The sequence below is a fragment of the Candoia aspera genome, chromosome 3, assembly GCF_035149785.1.
Source record: "Candoia aspera isolate rCanAsp1 chromosome 3, rCanAsp1.hap2, whole genome shotgun sequence".
Classification (NCBI taxonomy): Eukaryota; Metazoa; Chordata; class Lepidosauria; order Squamata; family Boidae; genus Candoia; species Candoia aspera.
The window spans coordinates 84,068,617-84,082,605 of record NC_086155.1 but is presented as its reverse complement, the minus strand read 5'-3'; the positions used below and the strand labels follow the sequence as shown (position 1 = coordinate 84,082,605).

General features: G+C 36.8%; 1 protein-coding gene across 3 annotated transcripts in view; it reads left to right on the top strand.

Annotated features, from left to right (window-relative positions):
• EVI5 (ecotropic viral integration site 5) overlaps positions 1-13,989 on the top strand; it is an 88,633-nt gene that overhangs the window by 25,543 nt on the left and 49,101 nt on the right. For 2 of the 3 annotated variants that reach the window (XM_063298259.1, XM_063298260.1), the window contains 9 exons: positions 1,442-1,516; positions 2,474-2,599; positions 3,032-3,175; positions 3,401-3,490; positions 3,587-3,684; positions 4,557-4,617; positions 5,519-5,572; positions 9,058-9,090; positions 9,611-9,757. In XM_063298259.1, coding sequence (XP_063154329.1) covers positions 1,442-1,516; positions 2,474-2,599; positions 3,032-3,175; positions 3,401-3,490; positions 3,587-3,684; positions 4,557-4,617; positions 5,519-5,572; positions 9,058-9,090; positions 9,611-9,757 — 828 coding nt within the window. The remainder of the gene's footprint in view (positions 1-1,441; positions 1,517-2,473; positions 2,600-3,031; positions 3,176-3,400; positions 3,491-3,586; positions 3,685-4,556; positions 4,618-5,518; positions 5,573-9,057; positions 9,091-9,610; positions 9,758-13,989) is intronic. The other variant, XM_063298261.1, reaches the window with a different exon arrangement.

Sequence of the window (13,989 nt, the reverse complement as noted above, 5' to 3'; positions counted from 1 at the left end):
TGAAGTAGATGCCAGAAAGTACACTCCAAGTGAATGGAACCAGGACAGAAACCTATTTTACTAACGCTGAAATTGCATGAAAGTTGAAAGTAATTAATATGGCTATTCTTGCCATGTTCCTGTAGTTTGTCTTTTCTGTCAGATTAAAAATTGCATTTTCCCACCAATTTATGCAGAGGTTGGGGGCTATATCCAAGGCTTTTTCAGAGGCTACAAGCAACCTTGGGGATCATAGGCTGCGTATTTCTGCTCTCTATTATTTTCCATCATTAAGTATATATTGAGGCGTATTTTAAGAACAGCAAGAGCCACAAGCCTTGTCTTCTCTCTTTCTTCTGTCCTGTCATACAAACTGCACATGGCTCCTTCTGTTGTCCTTATTTCATACTCCATTGGCCGAATCAGGCAGATTCCCAGGCTCTTCTGCCACTGACTTGTTTTCTCTTTCCTCGCATGCTACCTCTTCCAGCCTTTATAGCCACCTGTTTCTGCCAGGTCCCCTTTGGAAGTTTCGGTCATTTCCTTAGCTTCTTCCGTTGCTTTGCACACTTTCCCTGGTTGACATGATCTTGAATTTTTCTGTTACCCAATAAAGTTTTAGTCCATTTCTCTTTTAGCAGTTCTATGCAACTATTCTTTCTGTAGTACTGTCAGGTCGTTAGGATATTTTTGTCTTACAGCCAGTCATAAGAAAGGAACAGCTTTCAGTAGCTGGTACACATCGCAGTGTGTTCATATAGGCAAGTTAATTGGTTTACATTAAATTCCATAGCTCAGAAAACTGGGTTCCATGGCGATAGATATTAGCACCAAACAATTTCCATTACTTCTTAAGTCTGCATTTATTGACCATAACTGGTAAAGACATTAAAACCCTTTACTGATTGAAAAATTTATTCAGCTGTGTTGTTGGCTTTCAAATGTCAGCTGCCACGGAGCACACACACTGTGTGTGTGTGTGTCTCAATAAGAATTGGAAATATGCTTTTAAAAGAAGGAAATCTGGCATGCATAGATAGCCGAATGTGACTGTTTCCATTTTCTGTGTCTTGGTGGCATTTGCACCTTCACCCCTGGATATAGAAAGTATTAAAGTTATTTGGGAAAGCCAATGTGGGTATTCATCAAAGAATCACCCAACAGGTCACAGGTTTGTCTAGTTTTTTCTAAATGTTTTTTTTTAATCCTTTCAATTGTGTCTGATTCTTGGAGGCTGCCTGGACAAGTCCCTGCAGTTTTCTTGGCAATGATTTTTAGAAGTGGTTTGCCATTGCCTTCTTCCTAGGGCTGAGAGAACGGGACTGGCCCAAGGTCACCCAGCTGGCTTTGTGCCTAAGATGGGACTAGAACTCACAGTCTCCTGGTTTCTAGCCCAGTGCCTTAACCACTACACCAGACTGGTTCTCTTTCTAAATGCTACCCTCTTATTAATGTTTTCTAGGCATATTCTTTAGTGGATCGTGAGGTTGGTTACTGCCAAGGAAGTGCTTTTATTGTTGGACTGCTCCTTATGCAGGTAGGAAGGGCACTCTACTGCAAAAGTTACCTTGAAATTCTACTACTTCATTTAAAGTATGACAGTAATAATAAACGCAGGTGCAATATTTACAAATTAGAACTCCCTCATATTGTGGGATGTCATAATTTATCACAGATGTATGTGTTTTTCAAACCACACTCTTAAGTTGTTGGTGAGCCAATGTTTGAGGGTCTTATTCATTTCTCTTCTGGAGATAGACTGTAAATGTAGGTAACTATATATTGACCTCTTGCTCGCTAAAGGGGAGAAATCCCAGTTACACCTGACTTTTTTTCTTGTACAGGTTTGTTCTAAAATACAGAAATAGCTCTTCTATGAGAGAAGATTTCTAGAAAATTGTAATGCCTTCCAGCAAGGCATGGATAGTCTCATTCACAAAAATACTAAACCGTCATGTAGTTTGGCATTTGAGTTTAGCAAGATACAGTACATGAAATAATCAATTGTGGTTTGCAAACCAAGGGGTTTCTTTCCTTGAGATGAGGTCATAGATCACACCACGTGAGCACTATGTTAGGTAATAGTAGAGAAACTTGTTTCAATGTTTTTTATTGCCCAGAAATTATTAGTGTTAAGAGTCTAATGTAGAAAGACCCAGGATCATATGTTGATCGCAGAACATATTTACCCGAATTGAGAGAACAAAGAGGAGACTTTTGAGCATCTGCAATGCCATTTGCTTCCTGTACATAGGGAGGCACTGAGGATTTGAGAGTGCCAACAGTTCTCTTTCTCCACTTCTTTAGATACTGCAATAAATACTTAGTGCTGCGGTTTAATGCATCTTGCTAAAGGCTTGGCAGGTGTAATTTTTCCTGATCATCTCTTGAATTACACCTGTAATTAAGTGGTGTTGAAAACTTCTTGTGAACTTTTGAAGTACTTGTAACTAAGAATTTTTTTAAGCTGTGACTGTAATCTCCTTCAAAATAGATGCCAGAGGAGGAAGCATTTTGTGTGTTTGTTAAATTAATGCAAGACTATCGACTCCGAGAACTCTTCAAACCAAGTATGGCTGAGCTGGGCCTTTGTATGTATCAGTTTGAATCCATGATACAGGTACATCGAAGATCTGTTGTCTCTTGCCCATGGTGTAGTTAATCTGGGGTATTTTTAAGCAGTAGATTAGAAAAGCTAGGTGAATAAGCATTAATTGACAGCAAAAAGGATTCAATAGTTGCAAAGAAATGCCCAAAGCATAGAATGTAGAAAGCAGTGGTACTATCCTATTCGATTTTTGAAAACATTGTCTTTGGTATGTTGGAAATGTTCCCATATAAAGTGTCTTAATAAGATAACAGTGCTTCACTTCTAGTTATCAAAATGGTGTAATGTTCTCTTAAATAGTCCTTAATGACTTATGCCAGGTTATGATGTCTTCCAGATGGGTTGGACTTCAAATTCCAATCACTAAAAATGTAAAATATCTTAAAAGATGTATTTCAAAAAGGTTACTTGAAAACAGCTGTTTGATTTTTTTTGTTCTTTCAGGAGCAACTTCCAGAGCTTTATATGCATTTCCAGGCCCAGAGCTTCCATACCTCTATGTATGCATCCTCATGGTTCTTAACTATTTTTCTTACATCTTTCCCATTACCAATTGCAACAAGAATATTTGATATATTTATGTCTGAGGTAAGCTATTGTGACTTTCAGATTAGATTGACGGCTGTTTGGTTAACATTTTGTGTTTCTGACGAAGTTGAATTCAGATCCCCATTTATAATGGAATCTAGCTGTTATGTTTAAGTTTAGTGTCATTTTCCAATGAATATATCAATGTAAAGCTACTTTAAAAAATCTTTGAATAGTAAATATTACAAATATTTATCTAGAATAACATAATTACATTATTCACAGGGTTTAGAAATCGTGTTTCGGGTTGGAGTAGCACTGCTTCAGATGAATCAAGCAGAATTAATCCAACTTGACATGGAAGGGATGTTACAGGTAAGCTAAATGTTATGCCAATGTATTGTATTACTTGACATGTGGGGTATAAATCTGTATTTCTCACTTCTGACTATGCTCTAATTTTCTTTCTAGCACTTTCAAAAGGTCGTTCCACATCAGTTTGATGGTGGACCAGACAAGTTAATCCAAATGGCTTACCAAGTCAAATATAACGCAAAAAAGATGAAAAAGTAGGTATTTCTTTTCTTGAAAAATGCCTCTGTGCTATTATGACAAAGAGGTGAATCGTTGAATTAATTATGACATTTACTTCCTTCATAATTATGTGAATTTTCTTAAATACGTGTTTCTAGAAAATCAATTTATATGGCAGTCATATTACCAGGAGTTTATTATCATCCCTAAATAGAAAATGTAGGCTGTTATAAGATCTCTAGCTTCAGGTTTCACATGAAACAAAATCTGGATGGGGCAAATTGGGCAAGGCTTGTGTGCATCAACTCTCTCTCCCCTCAACAGATCCCAGCAGGGCATATCCCACCATCCCATCCATCCGCCAATCTTCCCAGCACCTCCATTTCCTCTCCTCTGTCATAGCCACTGCTACTAATGCCCTATAATTCTTCTGGCCTGCCCATTGCCCCATCTTCTTCTCTCTCTCCCCTGCCTCCCCATAGCCACTGTAAAAAAGTATGATGTCCAATACTTTTCCCCTTGTCTTTCACCCTCAAAACCACTTCTGAACAGAACAAAACAGCACCACTTCAGGCCTGTTTCACTCTGTGTGTAAACTGAAACATCTAAAAGATGCATGTTTCAGTTCAAGCATAGACCATTAAAACCAGCTGTTCTGTGCACAGAATGGTTTGTATGGATGGAACATTTTGCTGTCCAAAACTCAAGGGAGCTATGGATCAAGTCAAAGCATTTTTTGTTTCAGGATGAGAAAAGGCACATCTACATAAACAAATGCAAAAAAATTGTGGCAATCTTCTAGACAGGCAATTAAAATTCATATGAACAGTAATTTGGCATACTGTCTATTTGATTAAGTACAGTTATGCAATATTAAGAGATTATCATGGCTTTCAATATTCTTCAGGCTAGAAAAAGAATATACAACTATAAAAACAAAGGAAATGGAAGAACAAGTTGAAATTAAGGTAAGTAGATAATTATCTTATGAGCAAGATAGAATTTCAATTCACTTGTGTAATATAGAATCAGATTGGGCAGGAAGATTTAAGTTTTAAGTTTGATTTAAGATTTAAGTTAATAGGATTATTATTACAAAAGATATGTAAAGTATATATTCTGTTGAGTATTTTATTTTTTGTTTTTTTAATATACACATGCTGTTTAGCATTTAGAATTATGCTAATTCAGAAGACACTGGTTTTGAGAGTCACTGTTTTATAATGGTTGGAATATTGGATTGCATTTTGAGGGACTAGTTCAAATTCCCTTCTACCAGGATGATCACTGAGACTAGTATTGTATGTGGCATGATGTGAAAGGAAAGACCAAGAATCCATTGCTTTAAGCCCTTTGGAATAAAGGTGAATGCAGTTGCCACAAATGAATAAACAAGGACTCTGGCAAAAGTGGAATACTCTGTTATCTTTCTCCTATATACCTGAGTTTAATGTACCAGTAAGTTTAGCATTTCAAAAATTAAATTTAATACATGCACATCTGAATATATTTTAATGAGAAAGCAAGCAGCATCCACAATGTTGGTTTCAAGCACCATCTTTAAAATCTGGCTGTGAGCAATTCTGAATCAAGTTGTAATTTTCCTGATGATCATTGAAAATAATATTTATATAAGATTGCACCCTTAGAAAGGAGTGGGGTATCAGAAGCCTCTCTTTTCCCCATTGACATTCTTTAAGGAAATATTGAGAAGAATCTGGCTTTGGGTCTGGCAGTTGTCATAATCCTTGCAGTTTACTGAACAGTCCATATTCTTTTTTAAAAATTAACCTCCTTCAGTTTCAGAAGATAGAAATTATATGATAAATATTTCAGATAACGTTCTTTACAGTTTTGTTTGATTTTCAGAGACTGAGAACAGAAAACAGACTCTTAAAACAGCGAATTGAAACACTAGAAAAAGTAAGTGTCCAAGAAACTGAAGCCTGAATTGTGCTAGTTCCAAGCTTTTTATTAATAACAAAATAGCTGCATGAAGATTAATAATATGGCAATATTCCTGTTTTTTTTATTGATGGCCTTCATAATAAGACTTTTGATATTTTAAATTATATATATATATATATATATATATACACACACACACACACACACACATACATACATACAGTATATATTTGTTATTTGGTATGAAAATGTACAGTAAGTGTGAGTATTATGGAATTCATCAAGACGGAAATTAAAGTATATTTACGATAAACTATAAAGAAAGGTAGGTGTCTTCAGATAGTCTCAGATACAGATACAGAAATGAAGCCAAGTCATTTTCCACTGTGCATTAAGAAAAGACTTCTTAGCATTTTTATAATAGTTCTTCCACCTTAATTTCCCATTTCTTTGGTACTTATGATTAACTGAGAAATTAAGGGGAGATCTGAAATTATAAGGCACTCTGCATAGCTGTTGTCCAGTTTTTCAAACTTGACTTACCTTAGAAATTTTTAGTTTTAGTTCCAAGCTTATTTATTGAACATATCACAGAAATTACAACACAGGTGCCACTTTTAATTGCAGCCTTTGTCAAGCGCTTGAGTTATGCTTAGATCAGATGAGGAACCTCATTTCCCCAACAAACTGTTGCAAATACGTTCGTTCCCAGGTTTTTAACAACAGAAAAGCCATCTTTATCCTTTTTCATTGAAGAGCTATGAAGAATGGAGTCTCTGTCAAATTCCAAATTAATTATGTCTTTGTCCAAATATCAGTATTTCCTAATAGGCTCAAGTAACTGCTTCCCATTTTGTCCTATCCTTTAATTCCTAGATATACCATAGATATATAAAGAATGAAATGCAATCATTTTAGAAAATTGGATCCTTTTACATGAGCCATACTTTTTTCTCCCCTTGACAGTTAGAAGATCAAGTATGTTCCAAAATCAGCATGTTTCACTAATTTTCAGAGAGGGGGGGAGAAGAGTGGAAGTAATAGTGTCAGAATCAAGTCCTTAAATGAAGAAAAAACCATCAGGCAGTTGAATGGTGAAGGTGAAACACGTATTTGAACAGAAATAGCTGGCCCTGACATAATTATGTAACACTCAGTGAAGTGCAGGTAGCACGGATAACAGTTTTATTTTTAAAAATGAAGTGGTGTATGTATCATTTAAATTCTTTTGATGCACCATTGTAAGAAAAAATGAATTAAGATATACATGGTTGGCTGTGTCATGCTGGATTTTTGTTCCATATCAATCCCCTTATTTTAACCTGTGGAAAGTATTGCAAGTATATTGGTGTTATGAAATACTTAACAGTGGGAGGACGATCTGAAAAATCCTGCTTTCCTTGGGATTGTGGAAACAGGCTGACCTTTTCCCAGGGGGGAAAGCTATCATTAACAGCTCATGGTCTGGTCTTATAATAAGAAAAGCAGCAAGTCTGAGGCACATGCAAATTGTAAAAAGTATTCTCTTTCCTCAGTGTTGCTGCTTTTATAATGCTATTGCCACTATTGGAACATTTATTTTTTTGCCGGGATTTTATTGTGTTCTTTTTAGTGGAGACAAGAGTAGCTGCAAGAATTAGAAAATCCATCCTGAATTTCTGCTGTCTGCCTAAGCAGAGGGAATCTGGTTTCCTACCAGCAGTGGACTTGTGATATTTGTCTCCTTTAGCCCAAACAAGATGAGGATATTTTTTATTGTGGTTTTTGCACTGTTTAAATTAGTGTGAAGTAGTTTTCACGCATCCAGTCTTCAGATCTTCTGTAATATCCAAAAAAATGTTCTCAAATTATATGTATGATGAAAATATCTACTTCAGTCCAATCAACTCTTCTTGCCCCCAATTCTTAAGGTATGTTCAAAAATGGTGGCAGCAGGTAACATTTGTAGAATAATCAGAGGCATGTCTGTTTTTCATCTTGAAATGTTCTTGAACTGTTTCAACTGCCATGTTTCTAAATGGTCTCAGATTTGGAAAATCTCTTGGCTCTTACAAAGATCAACCCAAAGGATCTAAGGACTATTCTTCTTTTATCCATCAGGTGTGTAAGTTACCATATCATGCTACATTCTTACAAGCTTTTAGAGACCAGTCTTCATTTTAGGAAAGCTTGCAAAGTAATGAGTACCTAGTCAGTATAAGAATGACTGCCCATCTTCAAGGATAGATCATGCTATCCTTAGATTTAAATATAGGTAAGTGAGGCTTCCTAGGATGTGCTTTGATTCAGGAAGTGTTTCTGAACAATTAGTGAAGTAGCTTTCTTGGAATATTTTTGGTGCATTTTGGTTATTATCAGTATGACATTGTTGAGATCCTTCCTTCTCAGCAGTAGAAAGTTTGTTTCCACTCATAACATGAAACATAACCCATCCTTTCTTCTCTGATAGATATTCATTGGGAATAGATAGGATTCTCCCTTTTTTTTTCTGGTACTTAATCCCAGCTCTTCTTAAAGTTGTTTTTCAAAAATAAAAGAGCTAGCAAAAATTTAGCACTTGACCTAAAACCTTTGTTCTTCTTCCTTAGCATATGGCTATTCCCCATAATATGAGACCGGTCCTTTCTTAGTACGTTCTGAGGAAATATTACTTCTTATTAGAAGTTTCTCTCTTTGATCTCACAGAATCAGAAAAGATGGAAATTATTTTCTTAAATCATATCACTTTAGAAAATGATTGAGAGCTCAAATCCTCTTGAACATATTGTATATAATATAGTTTTTCCTTAATCCATACAGATGAATAAGTTTATGTATCTTTAAAAAAACTTTGTAATCTGCTAGAACAAACACATTTTCATGTAGCTGCGTCTTTGCTCCTTGAAGCAAATTTTGCATGTGGATCTGCTGATTTATCTTACCCTGAGTTGCTGGATTTATAAATGGAAATGTTGTTAAGGTGGACATTTCTGGACTGAAAAATGCCAGAATGATTGGATTGTTCTGAAAGCTCTTTTCCATTGCTAAATCTGAGTAAATGATAAACTAGCAAAGTTTGGCTAAAATTAGCCATATTTAATTTGTATACTTCAGCTCTTAAATGCTTGACTTTTGCATTACTGGACTCTTATTCCTTAAATACTGCTTAGCACAAATAGCTCTGCCTTCCTTGGGTAGCCAGACTTTTTAAGTATGCTCAGATTATGCCTCCTTTCAGTTTGTAACACTTTGATCAAATAAATTCTGTGTGAAACTGCAGAATTCTCTAAGCAAGGAATTGTTGAGCTTTTCTTCCTTTAAACAAAAATATAAAAATATGGAATGTTCTTTCTCAAAATCAAACTATGCTGCTGAAAGGTTTGACTATTGGGAAGATGTATCCTTTAACTTTATTGTATTTGGAAAGTAGGTAGAATTTGAGCATAATTCTCTGTTTTTGACTCTGTTACTTTGTTTTCCCCTTTCTCTTATTTCTATCTGGATTTTTTTCCTTTTTGTAGGAAAGTGCTTCCTTGGCAGATAGATTGATACAGGTATACTACTTTAGTATTTCAAACTAATTATTTTTCTTGCTACCAAAAAAGCCCCCAGCTTTCTGTTTTTAGTGCATGGATAACTACATGCATTTTCATATGAAATGTTTACTGTAGTTAATTGAGCAATTGTTCCATGTTAGAATAATATTTAAACACATGCCTGCATGTTACTTCTACTGACATCCAGGATTCTTAATCATTGGTGGGCTCTCGTCTTCTGCCACTAATTCTATAGTTCACTATGAATTTGTAACAGATGTGTGCATGCACAATGAAGTAATAAATGCATGAACAGAGTTCAACTGAATGCAAGTGCGCAATTGACCTTGCTTAAGGTTACTAAACATTTTAAGGTGGTGCAGTACTAAACTGCTTTATTTCACTAAATTGATGTGTTGGCTGTAACAATTCTGTGATGATTTGCAAGATCTTAACCATATGGCAGAATAAATATGTAAAACTCGGTCTTCCCTGGATCGATCTTCCAATTGCTTTAAAAAGAAAATTATGTCCTAAGGGACAAGTGACAAGGGCCCAGGAAGCTGAGGAAAACTATCTTACAAAACGGGAGTTGGCCACCATCAAACAACAGAGTGATGAGGCCATTACTAAACTAGAGCAAGCTGAGAATACCATCAGGGAGCTCCAGAAACAACAGAAATGGGTAAGGCTGATAGTACCTTGATCTCTTATCTTCCTCCTTCCTTCCTTCCTTCCTTCCTTCCTTCCTCCCTCACTTGTGCTTATTTCTATCATGGCATGGTTTTTGTTCTGTTCTGTTTTTCCAAATACATTGCATATTGTTGAATCTGCATTGAAAAAAGGAAACTGAAATGAGTGAAGAATCCCATGCGAATCTAATTTACTCCACAGTAAAACCTATTGATTTTAAAGAGTCAGCCTCCTAATACATTTGCTTATGAACACATCTGGCATATACAGGCAAATGTCTATAATGTATAATTACAGGATGCCTACATTCCTCTCTACTACTCACACAGAGTTATGTGAGTAGATATATAAATTGGACAAATTTTTGTGAAATTTAAAAAGCACTTTGGAGGGATGATAAAAGCAGTTTGCTATGCATCATTAAGTTGTCAGTGTAATGTGCTACAGTTCACATCAGCTTTTATCAAGTTGTTGCCCTCCAAATATGATGGACTACAATTTCCAGAATTCCAGGTAGCAACTTCGAGAGTCTGACCATCTGGAGGGCACCAATTTGGGTAAGGTTAGAACCTCAAATGTAGAAGCTTTTTTTTTTAATGTATCAGTTATGTTCCATATGCAAATCTGGATCAATTTCACCAAAACAAAAATTTTGTTATTTTGTATCTTGAATATATAGAGGCTAACTTTACTGTGTCTGTATTCTTTCAAAAACATTGATAGATGATTTTCCAAACTAGAATTGGTTTCAGCTTTACTACATAGAAAATAACATTGAAACCCTACTAAACCCATTTTATTTGTTCATTATCAAATAAGCTTAACTGATACCAAGAAGGATCTGATAGTCTGTTACTTCTGTTGATAAGGTTGTGAAGAAGAAGAATAGTGTGGGGTTATGAAGGGACGCGGTGGCGCTGCGGGTTAAACCACTGAGCTGTCGATCGGAAGGTCGGCGGTTCGAAACCGCGCGGCGGGGTGAGCTCCCGTTGTTAATCCCAGCTCCTGCCCACCTAGCAGTTCGAAAACATGCAAATGTGAGTAGATCAATAGGTACCGCTTCGGCAGGAAGGTAACGGCGTTCCGAGTCGTCATGCTGGCCACATGACCCGGAAGTGTCTATGACAACGCCGGCTCCAAGGCTTAGAAACGGAGATGAGCGCCGCCCCCTAGAGTCGGATTCGACTGGACTTTACGTCAAGGGAAACCTTTACCTTTACCTATGAAGGTAGAAGGAAAACAACATCTTCATAAGGCAAGGATGTCTTTATGACAGTTAGGTTGTAGTGGAACTAATGATAAAGACAGCAGAAGTATAAGGCTTTTGGAATCTTAGGGACTCTGTGGAACACATGGGTGATTAGCTCATGTGTGAAAGAAAGGGACTGTTGTTTTTTGGTTTATGATTATGGAGTCTAGCTCTCTGCCATGGTTCATGCCTCCCAACCTGTGGGTTGCAAATTGCAGCAGGTGAGGATGGTATGTAGCATCAGTAAAGCTATGGGTACTGTCTGTTGGCAGCAGCTTGCAAACCCAGAGGGTTATGATGTGACAGGACTCACAAAGAGAATACAGTTTCCTGCAAACAATTATAGTTACGCATATATAGAAGAAGGCTTTTCAGAAGTTATTTCCAATAATAATAATGTTTTCTTTATAAGCACTTTTGAAATTCTTATACTGTAGAATCTGTTGTGGTTAAACATTATTCCTGCTACTATGATACTTTGCATTACAAAATCAGTGATTCAGTCTATTATTTAGTAAAGGTGCTTTATTTTTAAAATAAGAATTACATCTTGATAAACAATATCAATAGCTGCATTAGAAACTGTTTAAAAAATTTCAAGCATCTTAGTATATTTTTAAAAGATATTTTAATTTTCAATCTTTGTTATATAACCTTCTGACCTGTTCAATCCAGAGTGAATGACTTCTGGCATAAATAGTTTAAACATTACCCTGCACAACCAGTAATTTAGAAGTTCTGTTAAAAAATAGATGCCTACAGTTTTCAGTATAATTGTTCTTCTGGTAAAACTTTATTCAGCTTAATTTCATATGGCCATTTCCTGAATATTTTCTTAATCTTATTTTTATCAACAGACAATTTGTAGAATATGGGCCATAGGAGTGAAACATAAGGAATTATGATATATAAATATTCTCTTTGGAAGTTACTTTTTAAAAATTATATGCATATAATATACATATAACAATTAACAGTGTAATAAAACATTAAAATTAAAAGGGGAAATTAAATCATAAACAGAACAACTCCACAAAATTTGAATAAGTTGTTCAAAAGGTATTTTCTTTGTCCCTTCATTGAAAAAAATGCTAATTTAAGTGTTGACAGGATACATTATCAGTCCATTTTGCAATTAGGCATGGATTTATCATCTCGGTTCTTCTTCCGTGAGCTGAAAGTCCTCAGTTCTTAATGCACTGATAAATTCTAAATTCTGCAAATATAGCCAAGAAGAACATACACATCATTGATACACAGGGATTGTTGTTGTTTATTCGTTTAGTCACTTCCAACCCTTCATGACTTCATGGACCAGCCCACGCCAGAGCTTCCTGTCAGTCGTCAACACCCCCAGCTCCCCCAGGGACGAGTCCGTCACCTCTAGAATATCATCCATCCACCTTGCCCTTGGTCGGCCCCTCTTCCTTTTGCCCTCCACTCTCCCTAGCATCAGCATCTTCTGCAGGGTGTCCTGTCTTCTCATTATGTGGCCCAAGTATTTCAGTTTGGCCTTTAATATCATTCTCTCAAGTGAGCAGTCTGGCTTTATTTCCTGGAGGATGGATTGGTTTGATCTTCTTGCAGTCCAAGGCACTCTCAGAATTTTCCGCCAACACCACAGTTCCAAAGCATCTATCTTCCTTCGCTCACCCTTCCTTATGGTCCAGCTCTCGCAGCCATATGTTACTACGGGGAACACCATTGCTTTAACTACGTGGACCTTTGTTGTCAGTGTGATGTCTCTGCTCTTAACTATTTTATCGAGATTGGTCATTGCTCTTCTCCCAAGGATTAAGCGTCTTCTGATTTCCTGACTGCAATCAGCATCTGCAGTAATCTTCGCACCTAGAAATACAATGTCTTTCACTGCTTCTACATTTTCTCCCTCTATTTGCCAGTTATCGATCAAGCTGGTTGCCATAATCTTGGTTTTTTTGAGGTTTAGCTGCAAACCAGCTTTTGCACTTTCTTCTTTCACCTTCATCATAAGGCTCCTCAGTTCCTCTTCGCTTTCAGCCATCAAAGTGGTATCATCTGCATATCTGAGATTGTTAATGTTTCTTCCAGCGATTTTAACTCCGGCCTTGGATTCCTCAAGCCCAGCATGTCGCATGATGTGTTCTGCGTACAAGTTGAACAGGTAGGGTGAGAGGATACAGCCCTGCCGTACTCTCTTCCCAATCTTATACCAGTCCGTTGTTCCGTAGTCTGTTCTTACTGTTGCTACTTGGTCGTTATACAGATTCCTCAGGAGGCAGGCAAGATGACTTGGTATCCCCATACCACTAAGAACTTGCCACAATTTGTTATGGTCCACACAGTTGAAGGCTTTACAATAGTCAATAAAACAGAAATAGATGTTTTTCTGAAACTCCCTGGCTTTTTCCATTATCCATCGGATATTGGCAATTTGGTCCCTAGTTCCTCTGCCTTTTCTAAACCCAGCTTGTACATCTGGCAATTCTTGCTCCATGAATTGCTGAAGTCTGCCTTGCAGGATCTTGAGCATTACCTTACTGGCATGTGAAATGAGTGCCACTGTTCGATAGTTTGAACATTGCTTAGTGTTCCCCTTTTTTGGTATGGGGATATAAGTTGATTTTTTCCAGTCTGATGGCCATTCTTGTGTTTTCCAAATTTGCTGGCATATAGCATGCATTACCTTGACAGCATCATCTTGCAAGATTTTGAACAGTTCAGCTGGGATGCCGTCGTCTCCTGCTGCCTTGTTATTAGCAATTCTTCTTAAGGCCCATTCAACCTCACTCTTCAGGATGTCTGGCTCTAGCTCACTAACCACACCGTCAAAGCTATCCCCGATATTGTTATCCTTCCTATACAGGTCTTCTGTATATTCTTGCCACCTTTTCTTGATCTCTTCTTCTTCTGTTAGGTCCTTGCCATCTTTGTTTTTGATCATACCCATTTTTGCCTGTAATTTACCTCCGATGTTTCTAATTTTCTGGAAGGGG